This window comes from Rattus rattus, chromosome 3, assembly GCF_011064425.1.
Source record: "Rattus rattus isolate New Zealand chromosome 3, Rrattus_CSIRO_v1, whole genome shotgun sequence".
Lineage (NCBI taxonomy): Eukaryota > Metazoa > Chordata > Mammalia > Rodentia > Muridae > Rattus > Rattus rattus.
The window spans coordinates 71589220-71613688 of record NC_046156.1 but is presented as its reverse complement, the minus strand read 5'-3'; the positions used below and the strand labels follow the sequence as shown (position 1 = coordinate 71613688).

Here is a 24469-nt window from a genome sequence, read left to right as displayed (position 1 = left end):
GAGAATGTGTTTTCCTTTGTGACTTATAATCACCAGGTTTAGATTAGCTCTTCTATAAGAACTCCCAACCTGATGTGGTGTGTACCTCACAATTACAGTGGCCTTCTGAAATGGAGTGCCATGCGTCCAGATTTGAAATATCAGTGGTTTCATCTCGGCAAGTGAAGCTTACTCTAGACAGTAGACCAACTATGCACAAAGAAGAAATGTGAGAATCCCATCTTCAGAGAGACAGCCCAACTGAAGTTAATTGAAGCACATGACAGCTAGGTGATAGGGAGTATCCTACGCTACTTCCTGGAAGGCATAATTTCTATAAAGCCTCACTGTCAAGCATCGAAAACTCTTAGCTTCTTGCGTTCTTCCCTCTGTAGTAGAGAACAAAGCATGTCCCACCTTTATTCCCTCTTGGCCTTTACCATATGGTTTCTATGGTTTCCTGGTGGTTCACCTTCCAATCCTACTCAGACCCATTGTTGATATTCCGTTTCTGTGGCCCAATCTCTTATTTTTAAAAAATAAGTTCTCTGACACCCGCTCACATTGCTTCTTGTTTATGTCCTTCTTTAGAATAGCAGCATCGAAAACAAAACTCCTTACTCTTGTCTGTCCCAGTGAGAAGCAATCTCAAGCAATTGTGCAGAGCCTGGAGTGTAGAGAAATGGCAGAAGAAACATTTCTGCTTAACATTTTGAATAAAGTGGTCTAATTACCGAAGAAATCCAGAGCAAAATTTAGTTCAGCTATAGTTTTTGTTAATGACCTTTAGTATGCTATCAGCAACTTTTCTAATACCCAGTTTCAAAAGCAAAAGAAGTTTCAAATTTTCAAAATGGCTGTTATCCTCTAACTGTTCTGGATTGATAGCATTTATTAAAAAAAACCCTACATTTGATTTTGAATTAAAAAGAAATTGTTCTTAAATGTGTGGTCTATAATTGATCATTATTTGTGAACACTAATAGATATTTATTAGTATTGATTAGCTTTATAATCACATTTTCTTGTATTTGAATCCATATATCCAATGTGGTTTTCTCCATAATGCTTCTAACTCCACCATGTCCAAGATTCCCATCACCATCCTCCCATATCTGTTATCAATGCCCAGTGGTCCTTTCCTCCTTACCATTTCTTTTTGTCAGCAGCATGGGCTATTGTGTAAGCAGGCTATAGAGTCAAAAGGAAGTCTAGGCACTCAATCTAGTTGACTCCTCCTTGGAACCCACTCCTACATCTATCTATATTCTCTCTTTTTTGGGATGTACACTTTTTATTAGCACCTATCTACACTCTTCCGTTGACTCCAGCCAATCTAAAATATCAAACTAAGGCAGATTATGTAGAGATAATGAGTTTATTATTCCACAGTATATGCTGCTGGAGATCTATATGAGTGTGACTCAGAGGTAAAGGGAGATGAGGGATTTTACTGGTAAAACCGAGATCATTAAACTGTTCTGTTATGAAATGACTACCTAGAGCTCAGAGATCTACATCAAGCTTGACTAGGTAGTCAGCAGGCAGATATTTTTATAAAGTTTGCTTTGGTTTTTTGTTTTTGTTTTTGTTTTGATTTGTTTGAAGTTATGATGACCTTTGATGCAATATACTTCAAACACTTTTTTGTGATAGTTCTTGTTATGTATCATCTATATATAATACCCACTTTTGGTGACTTGCCAGCTTTATTACTTTTGTTTTCTTATTAGATCCTGGAGTAAGTAACTCCCCTTGATTCTGACAAGTTCTGTTAGTAACTAAACTCAATGACCTTTAACACAGTGGGTCCTGAACAATAATCTCCAGAGCAGATTCCAATGGCTGTGAAGGATGCATTCTAAAGATCTAAAGATGTATCTACTGCATTCCCCTAGATTTATGCTTCTAAAATGATATTATCATTTAACTCACAAGTTTTACACCCTGGGAATCCCCAAATGTCTGCAGTGTTTCATGCAATGCCATGCAGTGTTTTAAAATAAGTATCATGGAGAGGTCTCTCCTGTGTATCTTGTGTAAATGAGTGATGACTCATACATACCAGTTCATTGGCGCTCCTTCCCCAGAAAACCCCACACAGGGCAGCTGAATGTGTTACTTACTACATAGAGTTTATACCGAAGATCACCAATAGGTCCTAGAAGTGATTTCACAAGGTCCCCCATCGCAAGGGTTAAATCAGTCAACTTTGCATTGGTTTTGAAATTCCACAAGAATTATTATTAAAGTGGGTCCTCAGTCCCCAGAGCAAATGGGAATGGGACCCAGTGGAGGAGCCATCCATACATATATAATATTTGCATTAAGTACTGCAAATATAAAGTGCAATCAGCACTGTGATGTTTACACTAAGAATTATTGAATCCTTTGGGAGGTGGATTTCCTGTAATGGTTTATAGCTTAGTCACCAACAAATATAGACACAAAGAACCCAATCATTGAGTCTATTGGAGAAAGCTAAACATTGACAGGTAGCATTTATTCCAGGATTCTAAGGCATTTGAGTCGTAAAACATCTATTTGCATGCCTTTTCATTATTTGACAAGAAAGTATTCCCCATTTAGAGAGAAACTGGTATTTCATTAGGAGTGTACTACAGCAGATAGTTAGCAAAGGACAATTTGAGCATTTACCCTTTAGCCTACTGGTTTCTGAGATTTTGCCTTTAGTACCTATGGTATTTTCCACTGTACTTGTATCTGTTTAATCTCCATGTGTGTTATATGAGTACACGTATGAGTGTGCACACATGCACACACTACTTACACACAAGTGGTGTAGTTGAAAATGCATGGTCATCTTTCTTCTACAATCTGGAAATACCAGTTCCTAGAGCCCCTCAGGTACCAAAATCCAAGGATGCTCAATTCTTATATGTGAAATGTCATTTATTTCCATATAATCTAGTCATCTTCTATATACTTCAGTCATTTCTAGGTTAGCCGTGATAAAAGAACACAATGCATGCTCTTATTGTGTAGAGAATACTGACAAAACATCTGCAAAATACTGTACTTCTTCTTTTACATATTAAAATTTGGTAAGTAGACAGATCTACAATGCAGAACCTAACACACAGAGGGTCCCACTTTACATGCATAAGAATGATCCTTACGGTGGTTAATTGAGACTGATTTATAGTTTGCTTCTTTCAAGAACTTCCTGCTTATTGGAAACAACTTGTTAACTCTAATTTTGAACCTTTAGAAAATTTACCCAATATTTTGTAGTCTCTCCCGTATCAACAACTTAGCTAAATGCTATCAACCGCCAAAATAAGATAGAAAACAAAGGCTAAGAAGCCTGATATAAACTGTCGGCATCCCAAATGGACATGATTTCTGTTTACTCCATCAACATGTTTAGTAAGTTGGTAAGATCTTTTCTTCCAATAGAAGTGCTACCTATTTCTGCAGCATTTCTATGTGTTAGCGCTGACTACATCCTCTTCCAGCCTTTGAGCAGGAGAAAGTGTCAGGGTCAACAGTGTAAGGAATAAAGTGCTCTATGACAGCCAAAAGTGACACAGAAAAGAGAAGAACATCTTCAAAATGTATCAGGGGTAACATTCTGGGAGCTGAACTGGCGCCCTGTGGTATATGTCTTGAGTGCCTTTGAGTTCTGGGAGCAGGTGAAACAAAATTATAGTATCCCCAGGTTAAGCTTCAGGTAGACTTCTGTCACTGCTCATCAAAATTCCCATCAAAAAATAAGATTCCCATGTTTTACAAGCAATGCGCAGACAAAAACTAAATTTATTAATTAAAGATTCGTTTGAATAAATTTTGTACAGAAGAATAGTATTTATTGCATCTATAATATAAAAGAACTGCTCACCAAGCTTTATAAAGTATGAAGCAATAAGGAACTAATTACTTAAAGTGTTTCTATGGAGGTAAGTGTCAGGGTAAATTGAGTTATAACAAGAATACATCATATGTATGATGATGCTAACATTTTACCAAGTTATTTTTATCATAATGCTTAATCTGCTTAATCATATATCATCATGATATGCGAAATCATAATTTTTCCAGGATTGGACCACAAATATAAATATGTTACACCAATCATGTATTTGTAAAAATTTATAAAATAAAAGTCGACTGGGAATCCTGTAGTCTGGACTGATGTTCAGAAGAACTCAGTCTGATTCATCGCTGCTGAAGTAGGAGCTGTCGCTGTACTCAGCTGTGTAAAGGAACTTGTGAATGATCGGATTCATCTTTGGTATCCAGTGTCGGGGAACCAGGTACGTTGAGAGGTTAAATAAATCCACGAACACCTTGTACCTGTCGCTAGAAACATATACGCGCAGACATGTTAAATTGTTGATATGAAAAGTGTCTTGCTTCACATTTCTCTTCAAAATTATATCACACAAATAGCTAATATTCAACACTATATCGTATAGTCATATATATTGTATACAGGTTGGTTTCTAGGTAGCATTGGTAAATATTATGCATATTTTAAAATCACATCCAAGATTAATGTTTATAGATAGTAACGTGCTTGATTCAGACCAGAGTGATATAATTATTGGGCTATTTTATTCATGTAGATGAGGTTGTGTCCTTATTTCCTATTTGTTCAAAGATTTGTTTTTATTAATTAAAAATATATTTATGTTTATATGTATATGTATGTGCTTGTAGGTACTGGTGAAGTCAGAGGTGTCAGGTATCAAATCGCCCTGGACCTGAAATTACAGGTGGTTGCAAACTGACTTACATGTGTGTTAGGAATCAAACTCTAAAGGAACAGTAAATATTTCTAATTGTTGAGGCATAACTCTATGCTTCTCACTATTCACTGTAAAAGGGTGGTATATAAAGTTATACATTTAAAATAGAGAGTTCTTAGTTACTCATTAAAAAATATTTCCTAACTGTAAAGTAGCTATCATATAACTTCTACGAAGGATTGATAAATCTAAAGATCATCTTGGCTTCATTATACATATGTATAGACTGCTTTTCATATGAAAATTGTTTTTCTGTTTGTTAGCCATCTACTTGAATGGATAGTTTTAAAGTGGTAAACCCTGGTAAAGCTTTATAGCAGAAGAACCCTTGCCTTTGAAGTCAACTAAACCTGGACTGGAATCCTTCTTCGGTCACTTATACACAACATAGGGGACCATTCATATGAAGCTAATGAGGGGAACTCTCTAAAGTAAAGCCTACAATGCTTCCTATGGCCAGGACTTTGTGAAGATTAAATGAGATAAGGCTACACTAGAAACACTGTCCACATTCATTATGTCTGTGACAGTGTTGTACTATGTGCTCCTTTTGTAAAGAAACCATTGGCTATTTTTTTTGCATATAGAATTCATTTCCAAGGGAAAATCAACATGTATAACAGTGATGAGAGTTTCAACTTGCATATTGTATTCATTATATATTCTGGTAGCGAAGTATTGTAAATATTAATATTACACAAAAACAGAGCATGAACATGAATTTCCCAGAAACTCTGCTACCATGATTTAAATCCTTATTTACACTGACTTTTTCATTATAGACATTAGACAAAAGTCATTCTGTGGGTAGCTGAAATTACTTTTAATATAAAACAGGTATATGAAGAAACAAATTATTTTACTTGTGTAATTTATCTGGCAAAGACATTAGGTGAATTAATGATGACATTTTTCGTCTAATTGAAACTTGACCTATAATCAAACACAGACACTTATACTTGTCCCCCGCCCCCCCCAAAAAAAACACCCTGAAAAGCTTTAGAGAATATTTCAGATGAAAGGACAGAAAGAAAATAAGAACCAGAAGATAAGTGGGGGAAAGACCATAGAATGGTATTTTCTGAGAATGGCTTAGCCACTCAATTCATGAATCTGATGCAACTATGCTTGCTTGCATCAAAATTGCATGAAAATTGGTCTGTGAGCAGATAACAGTTGATGGACAGGGATTCCAGAGGCTTGTCAGCATCTTCTCCAACTGAACTAATGGTTATTGATACACTAGAGGTATTGGAGAATCACCGACAGCAGCAGAGTAACCACTGGTAAAACCACCAGGCTCCAATAGAGAGTTCCAAACCCAGGGTCAAACAGGTGCCCTTGGGTAAATGGACAGGATCTCAAAACAAACAAAGTACATAAATAAGAAAATGGTACTTGTAGGGAAGACAGTAGGTTTATACAAAAGAAAGGGAGGGAAAGAAAGAGGATAAGGCATAAGAATAATCAGAATACATGTATGAAAATGCAAAGAATACGTTTGGTTAAGAAACAAAAATTTGAGCTGGAATTAATTGAAGATGTTTCTTCCTGGATATAATGACTACTGATTCCTCCATTCCGGTGGTGTTCAACCTTCCCAATGCTGTAATTCTTTAGTATTGTTCCTCATGTTTTTGTGACCTCCAACCATAAAATATTTTTTGTTGTTATTTCATATCTCTAATTTTGCTACTGTTATGAATTGTAAGAAAATAACTTTTCTTGGATGATGACCCCTGGGAAAGAGTCATTGGGTCATGACCCACAGGTTGAGAATCGTTGCTCTATACCATTGCTGATTCAGCAGCCACTGATACCAGACCACTTTTCCACACAGGAGGAAAATGGAAAAGTTCTGTGACTGAGGTTTTTATATTATTACCTTTAGTTTCCACAGGAATATTGCCATCTAACTAGAATGTGCTGTTAAGAGTTCAGATAGAAGCAAATGTAACTTTTCCAAAATGATATTCATAGACTTGTAGATGCCAAGATTTGCAGATTTCTGCTGTGATGAGAAGTCTGACTTACCTCACAGTTGAGCGCAGATAATAATAGCCTGAGGATCCCCCAGTGCCAGCCTTGCTGCCTAGCATCCTGTGCACCATGCACACATGATTATCTAGGCAAACATACAAATTTACTGCATGAGTATTTTTCTGCCATTAGTTTTACAGTGCTCTAAAACCAAAGGGTTGGTAATGATTATTGCTTCAGCAAAGACTGACACCTTATCACTTAGCCAGATGGAAAGGTCAATTATGAGTGCCAGATGAGACCATCAGGTTGCCTAGCACCCCTATGGCTTAGGCTATGCACATTTTAATTCACTCTTCATTGCTTATGGCCAGTGAGCCCAGTAACTGAGAGGAAGAGACTCAGAGTGGCTTTCATGAATCCTTCCCATTTGTTCCTCTGTGGAATCCTTCTTCCAGAAAAAATAAAAATTAAAAAGAATCAGTAGAAGTTTTGTACTAGAAGGTTATCATGTTAACTTATACAAGGCAAGACCCAGGACAGAAGGGGAAACTAGGGATAGAGAGCATCCTGAGACATAAGATAGAAAATATTGTATGCCTTTTACCATTTGGGCCATGTTTTAGTAACATATGCATGAACATACAAAGGGGGCCGTGTGCAAGGAAGAAGGCATCTGATAGAGAGGGAATGAAAGAGAGGTTGATGGTACAATGACAGCTGAGTATGTAAATGTCCTAATGAAACCCATTATTTTAAGCACCAACCAAGTATTAACTAAAGGCTAAATTTTATTTTGAAAGGCATTAGAATAGGATTGAGATATTATATATTAAAACTGACAGAACAATAATTTTCTTTTCATTCTAGAATAAATTAAATCATCTTTTCAATCCCTGAAATGTCTTATGGTAAAGGCACAGGGTACATGTGAAGGACTTGACAGACAAGGACTTACATCTCCATTTGGTCATGAGTGTGTCGATGTCCATAAGTGAGGTCAGCAACTGGAAAGGGACCTGGAATCGAGGTTCCTCCCTACAAGAAACAACAGTAGAAAGTCTCTGATTAAGAAAATCCAGTGCATCAAGACAGGCCAGAGTGTTAGCCCTGATCAACTTGGTATTTAAGAGCTGTACTACCTTAGGATTGCCATTTCATTCACTATTCAATACCCAGTATTTGTGTGAAGTCTAGAAAGTTCTATGTAACTTATACATAATATATATGAGGTAACCAGCCAAAATTCCTGCCTAATATGGTCTTATTGAAAGAGAGATATGTTACAGTAACTTATATAGAATGCTGACAGCTATCACATGCTTCTTAGCAGATAATAAACTGTGCAAACAAAGATGATTTCTATGTCCCCTAGTGTGCTGGGATTTCTTTTTCCATTGAAGCCATAAACATTCTTGATACATATTGTACTTAGGGCATCTATTTATTTTGAGAGGAGGAACAAAAGCTAAAAGATTTTGTTTCTGCTGATCCTGAAGAAACAGATCCAAGAGAATTTGCAAAATTAAACCATATACATATATTCTACAGACTGCCCCTTGAAGCTTATTTGCCAAGGTAGTCCTCACTGCCTGAACACATATTCATAGTCTCCAAGGAGAAGATGAACACTCAGCAGAACCTGAAAACATTTTAGACATTAAAGGTGATTTTATATAAAACCACTGACCAAGGAGACTACTCTTTGTAAGACATTTTCCTTGACATACTTTTTTAATTTTAGTTTTCGTTATATTTTCCTTATGCAGGGCATGTGCATTGTGTGACTGGAGAACCTTTGGACGGGATACAACTGGAGGGAGTCAGCCCTCTCTTACCTTGGATGTTCTAGGAATTAACTCTGGTTGCCCTGCTAGGCGGCAGGTGCCCTTACCCACCCACTGATCTAACTGGCTTCAAATTTTCATTTTATAATACAGAGAAATCTATGACACTATTTTCTAATACAATAATAATTTTGCAATTGGGCTTCTAAGAAAAGACTAGCTTTGATCTTTTGGGGCACTTAATGACTGATACACAATGTTTTCTATAAGTAAAATACAATGCATATTTGTCTGCTCATGCATAGAAATGGCCTAATGCATGAGTAAAGACAGACTTGTTATTTAAAGTAATGATTTTCAGTGTTTTCCCCAAAAACTAAATGACTAAAAAAACTAAATTAAATTTTGATTGCAACATATAGACTGCATCCTTGACATCTCCATATCCACTCTTCAATTTTATTTCCACTTTTTGTTATAATTTTCTTTTTACCTGTAAAAATATATCATCAGTGCTCCCTGGAGTGCACGGTATGACAGTCGTCGTTCACCTGTAGGAAAAGCAGGAATTTTTCAACATTAACGTTTCTTCTTCATGCTAGGGATAGAGTCCAAGGCCCTAGCATGCCTAAGCTAAGGACGTTTAGCACTGATCTGGAGTGCACAGCAAGTTACAACTCAGTATGTAGTAAGACAATCATTTTAATTTGAATTATCATATTAGTTAAATCTAATGTGTGTTTTCAGAGAAAGGAGCCAATATTAATTTAAATTTTTATTCAGTAGCTTGTACTTGTACTGTAATCTATAGTTTTGAAAGTAAAATTAGTGTATTATCTATATTTTAATACTATACATATATTTTATTTTAGATTCTCAAATATGTTAAGTGCTATCTTAGGAAAACCTGATAAAAAGAATATGTAACTCCCATTATACATGTATTTTCCAGTCACTCTTCAAAAACTAACCAAGATTCACTTCATTCCCTATTTGAAAGTGATTTGTTGTTTGTCTATGTTTGATTCATTTGTTTGTTTTAGATGTGCTAGTAAACATCCGTAATCCCAATACTCAAAAGCTGAGGCAGGAGGATCATGGATTTAAAGCCAAACTGGAGGTACCTAATAAAATCCTATTTGAAAACGAGCCAAAAATTGTTGTTTTGGTTTTGCGTTTGTTTGTTCTAATTTATATAAAATTAGTTTTCTAGGCTGTGGCCTGTAAGCTAAAAAAGTGTTCTGCCCTCCATGGTGAGAATAAAAGGTTAGCCATGCTTCACTGAGACTATAGATAACGGAGGCTAGCGACTGATGCTGGCTTCATGCCGCTGCTACACTCCGTGCTGAATGATAAAAATCTGTCTGTTTTGAATATTCCTAAAAGCTTTCTGAAGTGCTTTACAATTGCAGTTTACCGTGGTACTCTGTGCATATAGGATGGAAATGTTTGCTACTGTCTTGTAACTCCACTGAGCCATCAAGATGGTGAATATAGGGCTGTCAGGCACAGTGCTAACCCATTTCTCACTTCTCTGAGTAGGTAAGCAATTTTACCTCCTTTCTCCCAAGTTAGTCATGATAGACAGACTTGTGGCCTCTCTTTATCTTCATGCATATGCCCTTGAGGTCTAAGACCCTCAGACAGCACATTTACCTTTACTCAGAAGGTAGTCATGACGCTTCTCGTCGAACAAGCAGAGCAGCACCTCTTTCTGCTTCCGGAACTCTGCCATCTGTTCCTCTTTTTCTTCAGAGTCCTTTTTAGCCTTATGGGAAAATATTGTTTTAATCTTCCCCATCAGGGCTCAGATCACTGTTTTAGACTGCTTCTTTCAGAAGAAATAGATTCTCAGCTTATAATAAGTGTGTACCTCAAGTGTTAATCTTAACACACAATACTGCAAAATGGAAGATAAACATCAACAAGTAGGACCCTTCCACATACTTACTGATCTCTCATGTTCTTTGTGTTTAAATAATTTAATAATGCCAAATACTCTTGAGAAAATCTAAAATGAATAAGTGTTATGTACTAATTTTATTTTAAATAATAATAATTTATCATAGAGATAATGCCAGTCTTAGAAAATATTACTTCTTAATCAGAACAAATATTAATGCTATTTAAATTCTTTAAAATGCTTTGAGTGGTTAAAGAAAATCTGCTTTATCTGCCTACCCTCCAGTTCCGCTTGCAGTTGGTTATCTGGATGGTGGCAGAGCAAACATCCCAGTTCTCCTCAGTTCATCAGAGCAAGAGCATCGGGGGTGAGAGCCTGAGTGCACTTCTTATTGCCAATGATTATTCATTTATTAAGTAAATGCTCACAGAAAAGCAACAGGCATAAAAATTGTGAGCAAAAACTGAGTCATCTCACCTCAAAAATATTCCCTTATAGGAATAGGATGGAAGGCACTTTGTCACCCAAGCACATCATTTAAACTATAAACAACACTACACAAAAATAGAAAAATCATCCCAGGGAGTGAGGGCAGCCAGAAGGTTGGCAGAGATGGAGCACTGTGCCTGCTCAGAAACATTTTGAACTGAGAGGATTCAGAGCACTGAGCTAGCTCAGCTGGCGGGAGCAGCACAGTGAGGTTAGCCCATGTGATATATGAAAGCTTTAGGTTTATGCTATGGGGATCTATCCTTGTCTTGAAAAAAAAAAAGAGCAATGGAACACGAGATGTTTTAGGCAAGAGGGAGAGATCATCAGGTTTGCATTTTGGGAAGACAATTATGACTGCAGCAGAGAGAATAAACTGGAAGGCCTCCGGTGGGGAAGGGATGGCGGTCAAGGAACTTTCACTTTGGTCTTGGTGATAGGTATTACAAAAAATGAGAGAGCTATTGGAAGATAAAAGGCTGATTCAGCCATTCCTCAGAAACATTTTTGAGGGACTGGAGAGAAGCTAAGAGACATGGTTAAGAATAGTTGTTGTTACCCATGATTCCGTTCCTAACACCCATATACATGTTCACTCACAACTCTCTGAGCATTGAGGCCCAGGGATCCAACACTCTCATTTGAACTTTATGGGCACCATCTGGGGCACACGTGCATATGCAGACAAAATACTCATACATATAAAAATGAAGTAAGTAAATCTTTAAAATTTAAAAAGAAATCATTGTAGAAAAAGAATTGGAACAAGGACCACACCTTGGTGACTTTCTTGACAGTTGAAGGCTCTTGGGAGGAAAACATACTTAACTCAGGGAAGACTGGGTCAAGGTGAGTACTCATAGGAGGGAAATTTTCTACTTAATTTTCTTTTCTTATTTTAAGAGGATCAGGAGAACATACCAAGTAGAACATTAAATGTATGATCTGAAATCTAAGGGGACACTCAAACTGGGGATAAGTGTTTGAGAATGACTGGTGAATACATAGAGTTGAAGGAGAAGGTAAAGTGAGAAGTAAAGAGCTAGGGAGAGAAGACCTAGAGAATTGGTTGTGGGCATGATGCATGTCTCTGGGCAGTTACTATGGTTGAGAAGAGTTCTTGGACATATGTATGTGAACGCCATTTGTGAATGAGAAAGTACCAAGGTAGGGCAATGAAAGCTTCATGGGGAACAACGCTGTAACCCAACGTTATCAAAATGCTTTAAAACATGAATACATAAACATAATCCTTGGGAGTAGACATCCTTACTTTACATTTTGCCTGAAAGAAAAATTATGCAAGAAGTAATTTTTTTTGCCACAGAGGCCTACCGTTTAAATAAAAGTTGAACCTATATCACATGCCTTTGAAGTACAGGGTTTAAGAAGCCATTCTCAAGGTGGCAAAGCTGAGTGGTTACAGAAGTTGCATCACAAAGACAGGGTGCAAGACCTGTATTCTAAAGAAAATTTGGAGACAATCTCATTTAAAAAGTAAGTATCAAATTGATATTGTCTGTAGCCAATGGAGAGGACCTAGCGAAAACAATAGCAAAGGAATCCATATGGGGTTAAATATATTTGCCAAGTTGCTCTCTTCTGTGACTCTTGGTCCTTGAATTGATCAAAATATACAATTTTCAATTATGATAAAATATATCAATACCATGTAAACAATGCCTGTTTACAACAGGTAAAAAAAAAACTCTCTTTGTAAATGAAGGTCTTAGTTTGGCATTATTTTTACAGTTGTGGAGAAAGTTAAATCAACCATGTAATACACAGTCCAAGAAGATATACTTATAAAAGGAAAATTATAAAGAAAATTATGAAAATGACAGATAATTTATGGGTTAAATTTCTAATTCTTTCTTAGTAAGTTTATGGCATGAATTCATAGTTACCTGGATCTTTAGGAACTCCTCTTCCAGACCCTTCAAGATATTTTTTTCAAACTTTCCCCAGAAATTGAATCCATGTGGCTCTAAGCCAGGCGTTCGTTCCAGCCATGCCTTAGGTAAATAATTATTTAGGTGAATGCCTAGGAAATTTAAACTTTTAACATCTTCATAATTTGAGAAACATGTTATCTTACTTGTAAAACTTTTTTTCCTTCATTGTGTTAATTTAGGAAAAACACAAATATATTTTGTCTACTATTTTACTGTTTTACTAAATCATTAACCATGGGAAGATATAAGTTCTTTTAACCCCTGAGCCATCTCTGCACCCCTTCCTACAATCATTCTAACATTGCAAATGACCTTGAGGCATAGAAATCAAACTGACTTTATACACACCTATTGTTTGTTTCTTAACATGCATATAGTTTTGAAATCAGCTTTTTATTCATTTTTTCCCCATCTTAATAAGTTCTTTTATAGTATGTAGACAATAGTAGCCTAAATTCACACAACACTCAGGAGATTAAAGTAATGCTAATTCACTCGAGAAAAATTTTAATTTCTGAGAGCAAAGTTTAGTGATAAAGATCAAGACAAGTCTTGTATTATACGATCATAAAAAATCAAATTAACCATCCATAAACACTTTATAAATTCCCAGAAAATTTGAATAAGAAGGGAATTATCATGAGGAGAACATTCTGGTGATTTAATTAACGAAAATTCTCAGTACAATTTTTCAATTATGTTATATTTCAGAGAACTAAAGTTGATTGAATAATCAAACATAATCAAGGCAAGAAATCAGCTAATTGCATATTTCTCGGTAGGAATATTTGATAGAATAATGAGATGATGTAGTTCTTAGATATTGAAATACAATTATATAAATCTTGTTGAATTTCTCAGTAAGATTCCTAATATTTTAAATGTTTCAGTAAGCTCAATTACAAGTCTAGTAGGTTTTTTATCTGTCTTTGTTTATCATGAAAGCAACACCATTTTGATAAGAGTGTTAGACTTCTAATACAACAAACACTAGCCTACAAGTAGGTCGGAGTGCTACTTGAGAGGCTGCTCATGTGCTCTCACCTCCACCAGTTGCAATAGCGTCTGCTCCTGCTCTGATTTCAGCAGCAGCTCATTGTAGTTGCCTTCAAAGTTATCACGATAGTGTTTCCTGTTGTAAGGGACTCTCAAGCTCTGAAGAACACCTATCTTATTTTCTAGCAGCCGGAACTGTAGACTCTGGAAGCCTGATGCTGGAGACAGGTACTCTCTGAGAAGGGAAGAAAAAAGCAAGTTTGAAAAGATGAGATTTTTTTTTAATCATTGTAATGGTTTCTTCTTAAAAAAAATGGTTTGTCAGAATATCTGTCAGGGGCAGACAGGCAACTGGACTCTACATGAGGAACTTCTTATGTAAATAAGAAAAATGAATTATTTAAACATCATTGTCACTGTGGACCAATTTGAAGTTGGTTAGAACTTTCGATAGTTATGAAATGTCATATATTTTAATATATAATATATTGTAGAATGTATTAATTTATAGACATATAATTTCCCACTAGAAAACATTGATTAAATATACACATAAATAATAGTATGCATTTATGTATCACTTTTTCTTCCTAAGAAAAAGACTGGTGAATATTAGGAAATTATGTTTTCCACAGTGTCAAATGATTTTATACAAATATTATTTAATCCTATCTACCCATTCTAATCATGAATATCATCTTTTTCCTCCTACCTAGATGGGTGTCAGTGAGATGAAACAACTACAAACACTGAAATACTGCCAGACCCAGTCAACATGACCAGAGATGTTACTAAACCATCAAAACTCTTATATCGTCTAAATCCCCTAAGTGATGTTGAGATTTTAATTTCTTAGCCACTACCACAAATAATTCAACTTCATTTTTTTTACTATGAATCTTATTTGAAGTTTTGCCTATTATACAGTATGATAGATTCCTTTTAAATTTCTTGAGAAATTTTCTTATTTAACTTTAGAAAAAAATTCTTGCTTGTGTGCATTTTAAAGACATAAGGCCATATTCAGATGCACATATGAACACACAGACATATACAGGTGGCTTTGTGTGCTTAGGAGGTTAGAGCTAAAATTGACAGCATATAATGAATACTGACTTTTTAGTTGTCATTTTTATTTATATATTACTGATATTTCTCATATTTTTATATTATAAGCTTATTTAAGCCATTTCACATCTGATAACCTTTGCTGTGAAAAGCAGGACACATGATGATAAACTGAAATTAGTTGCTCAACTAGTTTTGAATCTGAAAATAAGTCATAGAATGTTTTTAACCATTTCTGAAGTATTTGTGATCAATGCTCCAAGTTCCCCTCAGATGCTAGTGGAAAGGACTTCTTTCATCCCACACATGTTCTTCCTTGACAGAACCAGGATGAGATACTGAGAAGCACACACCTGAAGTCATTGAAGTCCAAGGCAGTCATTGTTTCCAGAACCGAGAACTGTTGTACCAGGAGCTTGAAGATGACCACCACACGGTGCATCCGAGTCATCACCTTGAGCATGTTCCTCTCATCCCTGACCTGAGTTTGGGATGTTGGAGGATGAAATACTGAGTAGTCAGTTGGACTTAGAGAAGAAATAGATTGGGAGTAACAATGTATTGCTATCAGTCTTGTGTAAACACTAACAAAGACATTTGGAACTGAATTTTGCCATAAATATCTTAAGATAAAAGCAATTTTGAGTTACATGCAAGAGATTACTACAAACTGGATTTTTTAAAAAATGAAAGTAGAAAATTAAATAGACACAGCTAGAAGGTGTACAGGAGGTTATGATGTTAAGGTCCTGTTCCCCAATTTGTTCTTGATCTGTCTGTAAAGAAGCCATGGACCAATTGCTGGGTGGGACTTCTGGTTCCCTGGAGGCAAGCAGATAGGGAGAGTTTATCATGCTTCTGATAGAGAAAAGGAAACCAGTCATATGAGACCTTGTGTGGAGTGACCAAAGAGGTTGCTTCTACAAGCGGGCAGTCAGGGGTGTTTAGCAGGGACCAGATATAACTGAACACCTAAAGTTTAGGGCAGGTAGAGTGGTGTGGTAGAGTGGTGTGGAGCTAAAAATATTGATAAGGACACCCCTTTCATGGAGGGACATAGTAGCACCCAGCAATTGTGTCAAAAGGCAAGTTGAATTTGAATAAATTGATCTCTCTCTCTCTCTCTCTCTCTCTCTGTGTGTGTGTGTGTGTGTGTGTGTGTGATGCTTTTATCTGTAGATTCACAGGGTGGGAGCTGGTAGTGAGGTCCATTCTTGGTGCTTAGGCAGGTAGCAAAAGCTACATGCAACAAGAAGCTATCCAGGAGAACAGCTGCCTCACTATTTCAAAATTCAGAACATGTTTCTGCTAGTTTTGTTTCAGAGAAGAAAGTGAAGGAAACTCTTTCTTTTAGGAAAGGATTAGATACATATATTCACTTCATCTATTCTTCATGAAAGCCTAGGTTGTCACTGACAAGTCAAGGTCTTGTAGTCACATGAGAGGAAAGGAGAAAGTGGAAAAGAGAGATAGAGGGAAAGAAAGAGGGGGAGGTAGGAAAGAGAGAGGAAAGAGAGAGAGAGAGAGAGAGAGAGAGAGAGAGAGAGAGAGAGAGAGAGAGAGAGAGAGAGAGAGAGAGAGAATAAACCACAGCTCATGGACCAGAAACTCAGATATGGGATGTATGTTTTGAGCTCAGGATAAAAAGGAGCTGGGAGTGGGTATCTCAGTTGCAGCTGCACTTCTGACCCCTGGGGGGCTGTTTGGGCTCCTCTCATCTTTTGTCTTCCTGTTCTTCCCACTCTTTCCTTCCTCTTTCAACTCTTTCTCTTCCATGTCCCTCATCTAGCCTATCTTGCCTTCTCTTCACCTTTCTTGCCTTAAGTAATACTGACTAGAAATAGAGTTCAGTTACTTGTTATAGGATTATCACTATTTGGGCTTGCAATCTACCCTGTTTATAGTAACTTAAAGAGAAAAGTGAGTCTTTTAAAGGTATTTGAAGATTTGAAATATATTGATACTTCTCAGAAGAAAAATCTCCAAAACTCTTGAGGCACTTAATTATTTAAATATATATTAAAATGCTAGCTTCATACCTTGTAAATGCTTTTAGAAGATATACAAAATCAATCAGCTTAATAACATTGGAACTTACATGGCCATTTTGAAAAATCTCACGAACAGAATCTAGTTCCCAGAGAATTTGTTTAAACCAAAGTTCATAAGCTGTAATTTTAAAAAAGTCAGTTAGAAAGTTACAAGTACCCTTTAAATATAATTATAGGGCAGATACATATAACAAATAAAAACAAAACAACTTTAGAACTAATAAATGTGAGCATGAATTCATGTTAGAAATAAACATTTAATTTTTATTATCTCTAATTTTTGAATTTCTAATATACTGGGTATTTTACTTTAACTGGTACATCCATTATTATACAGTGATCCCTCCTTATGAACATATTTCTTTGCATCTTTTAGAATAACACATACAACCCATTCTCACTTCCTCCCTGGATACCTGCTCCTCAGTGTTACCCCTCCACAGAGTTGAACAATTTTTAACCTAGATGAAAACTGTAAGGTCTTACATTTTAAAGTAGTGCTTTGTTGTTGCTGTTTGCTTGCTTGCTTGGGATTTGTTGAATTTGGCTGTTCTTTATTTGAACAATTCTAGGGGCCGGTGGTCTCAAAGCAGAAGAGGAAGCAGACAGTTCCAGGATCAAACAGTAACTGTGAAGCCTCATTCTAATCACATTGTGAATTCAGAGGCCCCTGCCTTTAAGTGCGTCAGCAGCTCTGAGAATTCCTGCTTCAGCTCAAAGCCACTTTGAGCCTGAATTATATGACAGCATTTCTTCTGTAGAACATAAGTGGGACTTGTCCCTGAGAATTTGCTTTTCCATTCTATGGGGTCACCAAACAATACAACTAATATTGAAAAGTGCTACAGCCTAGCCAAGAAGAAAATGTATATTAAGGGCCAAAATATCTGGTTACTAAAAATGTCATCTGGGATAAAGAACTGACTGGGTCTTTTTTAATATCAGCTATTTAATCCCTCTCTACAGTCACCAAACAGTTATCTTTCTTTAAGTAGGAGCTTGTGTTTCATATTCTTACAATTTATAGGAACAGTTTTATTCACTGTGTTTCCAGACTAGTCATAGCAAGTGAAATGATTCTTTCTTGTTAGATTGTCCTTCATATAAGTATATAAACCCCATAACATTTTTTTCATCTTAGTTGTCTATTTTTCTTTCAGTAATCAGCACAAAGCTTGGCACTAGCTGTTTACTTAATGAATTAGTGAATAATGTCATCAGTGTAGTAAGTAGATGATCATAAGTACTAACAATCTGATATCCCTGGTGCACGCCATGTGGTACCATTCAATGGATAAAGGCTATATCTGTGATAATTAGGAAAGTAAGCTCAACTATAATTTTCCAGTTATGCTTAAGAATTGGGGAGGTCTAATTTTTATATTTAGGTAATGAGCAAGTCAAATGCTTGTTGATCAGTTTGCATGTTTCTTTCCAGGTCAAACTTTGTGTGGGTAGCTCTGTGAGCCACTCCCAACATGCTGTAACCAAAGTGCAAAAGACTATAAATCATGATGGCCATAGTCTGTTATAAGCTTATTGTGTGTTAGACTCCAAATGGTTACTGAGCATTATTTCATCTTGTTGGCATAGAAACAAATATGAATACAGAGTAACTCCTCATTTGGTGTAGGAGGTCTTAATCTAAGATTGTGTAATTTGCAACAGTAGAGAGGAGACTCAAATTTATCTCTGAGTTCCATTTATGCTGATCAGCTAGGATTCCTTTCTTGCTGATTTTTGCTTTAGCACAACCCAATAAAAATGCAAGATAAAACAAACAAATGGAAGACAGACATAATACAATGCGCCAACTCTTTCCAATCATTAATTTCTTCACTAAAAGGGGTTTCTGATGTTAGTAACCAAGGGTAGTAAGAACTCATTTGGACAAAGGACAAGAACTCATCAGAAGAGAAAAGTATCAGAATGTGTAGAATAGATGAGAGTTCCTGGACAGACACACACAAAATTACATGGAACTGACAACCATAAGCAAGCATTCTTAACATGTGTGAAACTGTTCATGACATCTTGGAGAACCAGGCCCATCTGAAAACACAGACGCTTTACCTGAATACCACTACCCAGAAATAAGAAATCTGAAAAATATTACCAAATATAAAACTATATGTTATTGCTTGATATTCAATTTTTATAAAATTACATGAATTTGTAAAAAAAATATAAAAAAATTATGGAAAGCCAGGTTTTCAGTGCTCCATGAAAAAAAAAAAGACATCTTAGCTTGTAAATCTTTGTGAAAATTTGAGAGCCAAAAGGTCTCTCTTGAAGTAAGGACTAAACGAGGAGATTAGTACAACTACTGTGCAGTGAAAGGAATACAAAGATGAGAACGAAAGCCCAGAGAGACTCCTGGGAGATATCATAGGACAAAATATTCTCATGAGGATCTAATGGCAATTCCTCAGTCTTTTATGACCTTACAGAGAAAGACAACATTTTCGCTCTTGGTGACAACTTATTGCAAAGCTCACTAGTTGTTTCTTACCCTTGCGACTTACCTTGATGAGTTATAATAAAGAGGTGCTCATCATGGATTTTATTCCCTTTGATTTCACTTTGAAGTTCTTGTGCATTCAAAATCTTCTCCAACTTTAAATAAGAAAATAAGGAGATTGATTTTAAGCGTTCAGCTCTTGGGTTGTGGACACAGACATTAACACGAAGCAGACTGCAGTTCTGGAAAAAGTACCTCAAATTCCAAAACTCTCAAACTGCAATCTGTTTTGTTGTTTTTTTTTAATAGTAAATGAGTTTCATCAAAAAAGAGTAGGCTAAACTTGTGATCTCAAGAATAATCATAGTTACATTCTTCTCCAAAATATCCCATGTGACAGTACTGTCCTCTCAAATGCCACTGTTCTACAGTGAGTGTGGTGGGAAGCTAACCGTTTGTTTGCCCAGCTTCAAGTCTGCCACACTTTCCTTTCCTTCCCCTAAAAGTCTTCTGGCAGGGTTTACCTTCTTTCTTCATTCATCCTTACAAAACAACCAAAAAAGGATATGAGAACTTTAACCATTTACCACCTTAAATTTATACTCTGAAGACTGATCATAATCACCTCCAAATTCCTGGTGGAAAGCTGTATTTTATTTACTAAGGATTTTGAGAAAGTTCTGGGAACCTTTAGCATTCCTACTTGGTAATGTGGAATTTGCAGACTTCCTATAGTGATTTGGGCTTCTAACCACATCTTTTTTACATGGGCTGAGCAGAGCCTGTCTGCTATCTGCACGGTGTTTTATCTTTCACAATCTTCTGTCCAGATACAGAACTTTCTGCTCTGGCCGCACCTCTTCTAGGAAGGTACATTTCACTCGTTAACTTGCTAAAGCAAGTTTGAAAAGGCACAGATATGAATAGAAGGGTCTTAAGTTTCAGAAAACTATTGATGATTGAAAAAAGATAGGCAAGTGAAAGACCAAGGAGCCAATTTAGTGACTTACAACAGCAGCTTACGCCAGTGAGGTCATGCCACCACCTACCTGCAAGTAGTCCCCATAGATAAGTCCTCCTTTGCTGGCTCTGTTTACACCAGTCTGAGCTCCGTCTTCTTCATTGTCTTCCATAGATAAGTTTTTCAAAGTATATCTGCAGTTTTGGCGAATGACATACAAAACAAAACAAACAAACAAAAACAAAGCACAGTGACCATAAAATAAGAAAGTACAATTCTGCTACTAATTCTGTTTAGTTTATTAATAAGTGAATAGAATAATAAGAGGCAAGGAGTTGACTTTTAAGTCCAGAAACTTAACTGTTTATAGGCTAAGGCTAAAGAAAGTCCCTTCCATTTAAACAGAGATAAACACTCACCCTACACTGTTTCCTGAAAACGGGCACCCACTCATGGTAGTGATGTGTCTCAGGAGCACACAGGTTTGCTAGGTCACAAACAGTATCAACATTCCCAGATATTTTCGTGCTTGCCTTTTATGTATCCTGATTACCAGACACAGCCAATCAGCACCCAGCTGACACTCTTAGCCAGGATCTCATTCGTACTGGTTCAGAACTGAACCTCTGTAACTCGAGGGTGGATTTGTGTTGGGCACAGCTTGTTTGCTAGCAGGGTGAGCCAAATCGAACCCTCTAACTTGCCAAGTTGAGCTTTTATATCCAACATAGAAGACATCAGATAAATCAATAGAGGCCAAGTCCATAGACATTTACATTTAACTACTTAATTCCAACAAAGCTGTTCTATCAGCATAAGAATCCTTAAAGAACATGACATCATAGACAAAAGTTTGATTTCTCCCGGTGCGGTAGTCTTCCAACTTCTGAGAAATAAGAATTGGCATGTCCTTGGCAAATGAAACTCACTAGAATTAGCTGTGCATATGAGAGCCACACCCAGCTTGTATTAGAACTCATCTGGCTTAGCTTTTTCCTCATAACCAACAGCATCACCCTGTACCAATCTTAAACATTTATGCTCAACTGAAGCCAACGACAAGGAGTGATCTATCCATGCCAGTGACTGGTGCAAAAAAAAAAAAAAACCAGCAGTTCCCACTTGCCTACAGTTCTGAAAGATGGCAGCAGCGTACAATGACCTTTCTAGAAATGTCACAGGTGCTTTGAGTTCTGTTGAGCCAAGACAGAAGTTCTATCACTCTGCCCATAGTCTATTTGCACTGCTATTAAGAACTTGACACAGAAGGGGTTGGGGATTTAACTCAGTGGTAGAGCGCTTGCCTAGCAAGCGCAAGGCTCTGGGTTCGATCCCCAGCTCTGAAAAAAAAAAAAAAAAAAAAAAAAAAAAAAAAAGAACTTGACACAGACAGCGTTGCCCACTTCTCCCACCGCAGAAGAGATACTTCAGCTTTAAGTTTCTCAGAGTAATCAGAAGCCAGACTTTCTAGGCTTATCTCTAACTGTAATTGGGTAATATGAAAAAAAAAAAAGATTTAAATTTTATAGTAACTTCCTCAAGAAACAAGGCTTTTAAATTTTGTAATTTGGTGGAATCCAAAGCACATTTAATTCTCTATGACTGTTTAATACATTTAAAAATTTAATTGATAAATATTATAAGATAAGGAAATGCTGTGTTACTGAAGAACTTGGAAATCACCAAACTCCCCTGGTCCACCACCAGCCTTGCAAGCTTTGTGTTCCGGCCTACTCATTACTTATATATGAGATAGGCCATCACATCGGGAAGGGTATGTTCACTGCTCCCTTTCATGATGTCCTGGCCCAGAGGTCTGAGTCAGAGAATGCTTGATTGATCCAATTCATTGGCGTAGTTTTTAACTATGTAGATATACAGATGAAAGCCAAATGACGTACTTCACTTTCTTTAAGGCTTTTGTGCTACAAAGCACTTTTACATACAGATCATCATACTAATACAAAGGGAAAAAAAGGTGCTTTTACTCTATAAATTAGAGAAAATAGATATTTTTTATTTTGCAATTTTATCCTTTTTTTTGCTTTTTTATTGGACATTTTATATATTTACATTTCAAATGTTATCCCCCTTCCCCCATCTCCCATCCTACCTCTCCACCTCCATGCCACTATGAAGATGTTCCCACTCCTACCCACTCACTCTTACCTCAACACCCTGGCATTCCTATACACTGGGGAAACAAGCCTTCACAGGACCAAGGGCTTCTCCTCCCATTGATGCCATCCTCTGCTACATATGCTGCTGGACCCATGGCTCTCTCCATGTGTACTCTTTGGTTGATAGTTTAGTCCCTGGAAGCTCTGGGGAGGGGGTTGGGGTAGTTGGTTGATATTGTTCTTCCAATAGGATTGCAAACCCCTTCAGCTCCTTCAGTCCTTTTTCTAACTCCTCCATTGGGGTCCCTGTGCTCAGTCCGATGGTTAGCTGCAAGCATCCTCATCTGTATCAGTAAGACTTTGTCAGAGTCTCTCAGAAGACAGCTACATCAGGCTCCTGTCAGTATGCACTTCTTGGCATCCACAAAAGTGTCTGGGTTTGGATGCTGCATATGGGATGGATCCCTAAGTGGGGCAGTCACTGGATGACCTTTCCTTCAGTCCCTTCTCCACCCTTTGTCCCTGTATTTCCTCCTGTGAGTATTTTGTTCCCCCTTCTAAGGACTGAAGCATCCACATTTTAGTCTTCCTTCCTCTTGAGCTTCAGATGGTCTGTGAATTGTTTCTTGGGTATTTTGAGCTTTTGGGCTAATATTTTAATAACAAAATAATTTCCCTTCCTGTAACATTACATTCTTCATGGACCTCCTAAGAAGTGTTGACTTAGTAATTTATTTTCCCATTTCTAGACAAAGCATCCAAATATTTAAAGCTGGTGTGTCACAGAATGGGTAAACTTCTGGAGAGTAATTTGCTACCTCCGCTCAGGGTGAGCAACTGTTGTTGCAGGGCCTAAATACATTAATTCTTGATAGTATTTGCTATAACAGCCAAATAAAATTTATAAGTAGTTATAGTCTGGCCAATACTCAATTCTTTTTCTATGCGGAAAAATTTATGATTTGACGTTTGCTTCAGACTGGGAAATTTTTTCTCCTTTGTTTTTATTTTTACTGTTTTTGTTTTTGTTGTTTATTTCAATATGAGGGAAGGAATGCAGTGCCTCGTGCATGTTAAGCAAATCCCCGTTACTGAGGTACACACCTAGCCCTCCTCAATATCTTATTTCAAAATTTTACGATTATTCATATGTGTTACCCAATGTATCTTAGAGCTTCCCTGTCTTCCTCTGTGTTTCTCCATCCCTCCCTTTCTACTCTCTCCTCCATTCAGTTTTCAATACTAGGGACGGAACCATGGGGCTCATGCATGCTATGAAAGTTCTCTGCCCTAGGCTATACCTCAACTCTTAATATTGGGAAATTTCCACAGCTATTGAGAAAATGCACTCTCCAAGAATCAGATCTAATTTAGGCATTATGACAGATCAAAAGAATACATGGGCACAATGTCCTCTGCTAATATTCTGGACTCATATTTCAAATGTATGTAATTATATAAACATGTATATCTAAGGAACAGGCCAAAGTGCGTACTTGAAAGATTCAAATTATAACTAACAGCCAGCCTAAAATGGTTCACAGCTACTGGAAATATGGAAGGCAAAACTTTTCCATCCTGGTTTGGAGCAACAGAATCTCAAGAATGTGAAACAGGGATAACTTAAAAAAAAATAGATATCTTCCTCCCATATCTTCATGGTGGTGTCCCTTCCTCTATCTTCCCTGTTCCTCTCCACCTCCCCTCCCCTCTGGATCTGTTCCCTTCTGCCTCACATTAGAAAAGAAAAGGTTTCTGAGAGATAATGATAAAATTTATAATAAAAGTCAGTGTAATAAAACAAAAACTAACACTTTGGAATTAGACAAGACAAACAGAAACCAAAGAGCTCAAGAAAAGGCCTGAAAACGGAAGCACACTGGTTCGCACACTCAGGAATCTCGTAGAAGCATCCAACTGGAATCCAAAATATATGCTCAGAGGACC

General features: G+C 36.8%; 1 protein-coding gene across 1 annotated transcript; it reads right to left on the bottom strand.

Annotated features, from left to right (window-relative positions):
• Positions 1-3732: 3732 nt before the first annotated feature.
• Tdo2 (tryptophan 2,3-dioxygenase) lies at positions 3733-20888 on the bottom strand. The gene is made up of 12 exons (XM_032896725.1): positions 20822-20888; positions 20491-20596; positions 19506-19596; positions 17028-17098; positions 15283-15410; positions 13910-14096; positions 12818-12925; positions 10175-10286; positions 9012-9069; positions 7690-7769; positions 6786-6876; positions 3733-4302 (listed from the first exon to the last, which is right to left on the bottom strand). The coding sequence occupies exons 1-12, from the start codon at positions 20854-20856 to the stop codon at positions 4149-4151; spliced, it is 1221 nt and encodes a 406-aa protein (XP_032752616.1). The 5' UTR covers positions 20857-20888; the 3' UTR covers positions 3733-4148.
• Between the last annotated feature and the right edge of the window lie 3581 nt (positions 20889-24469).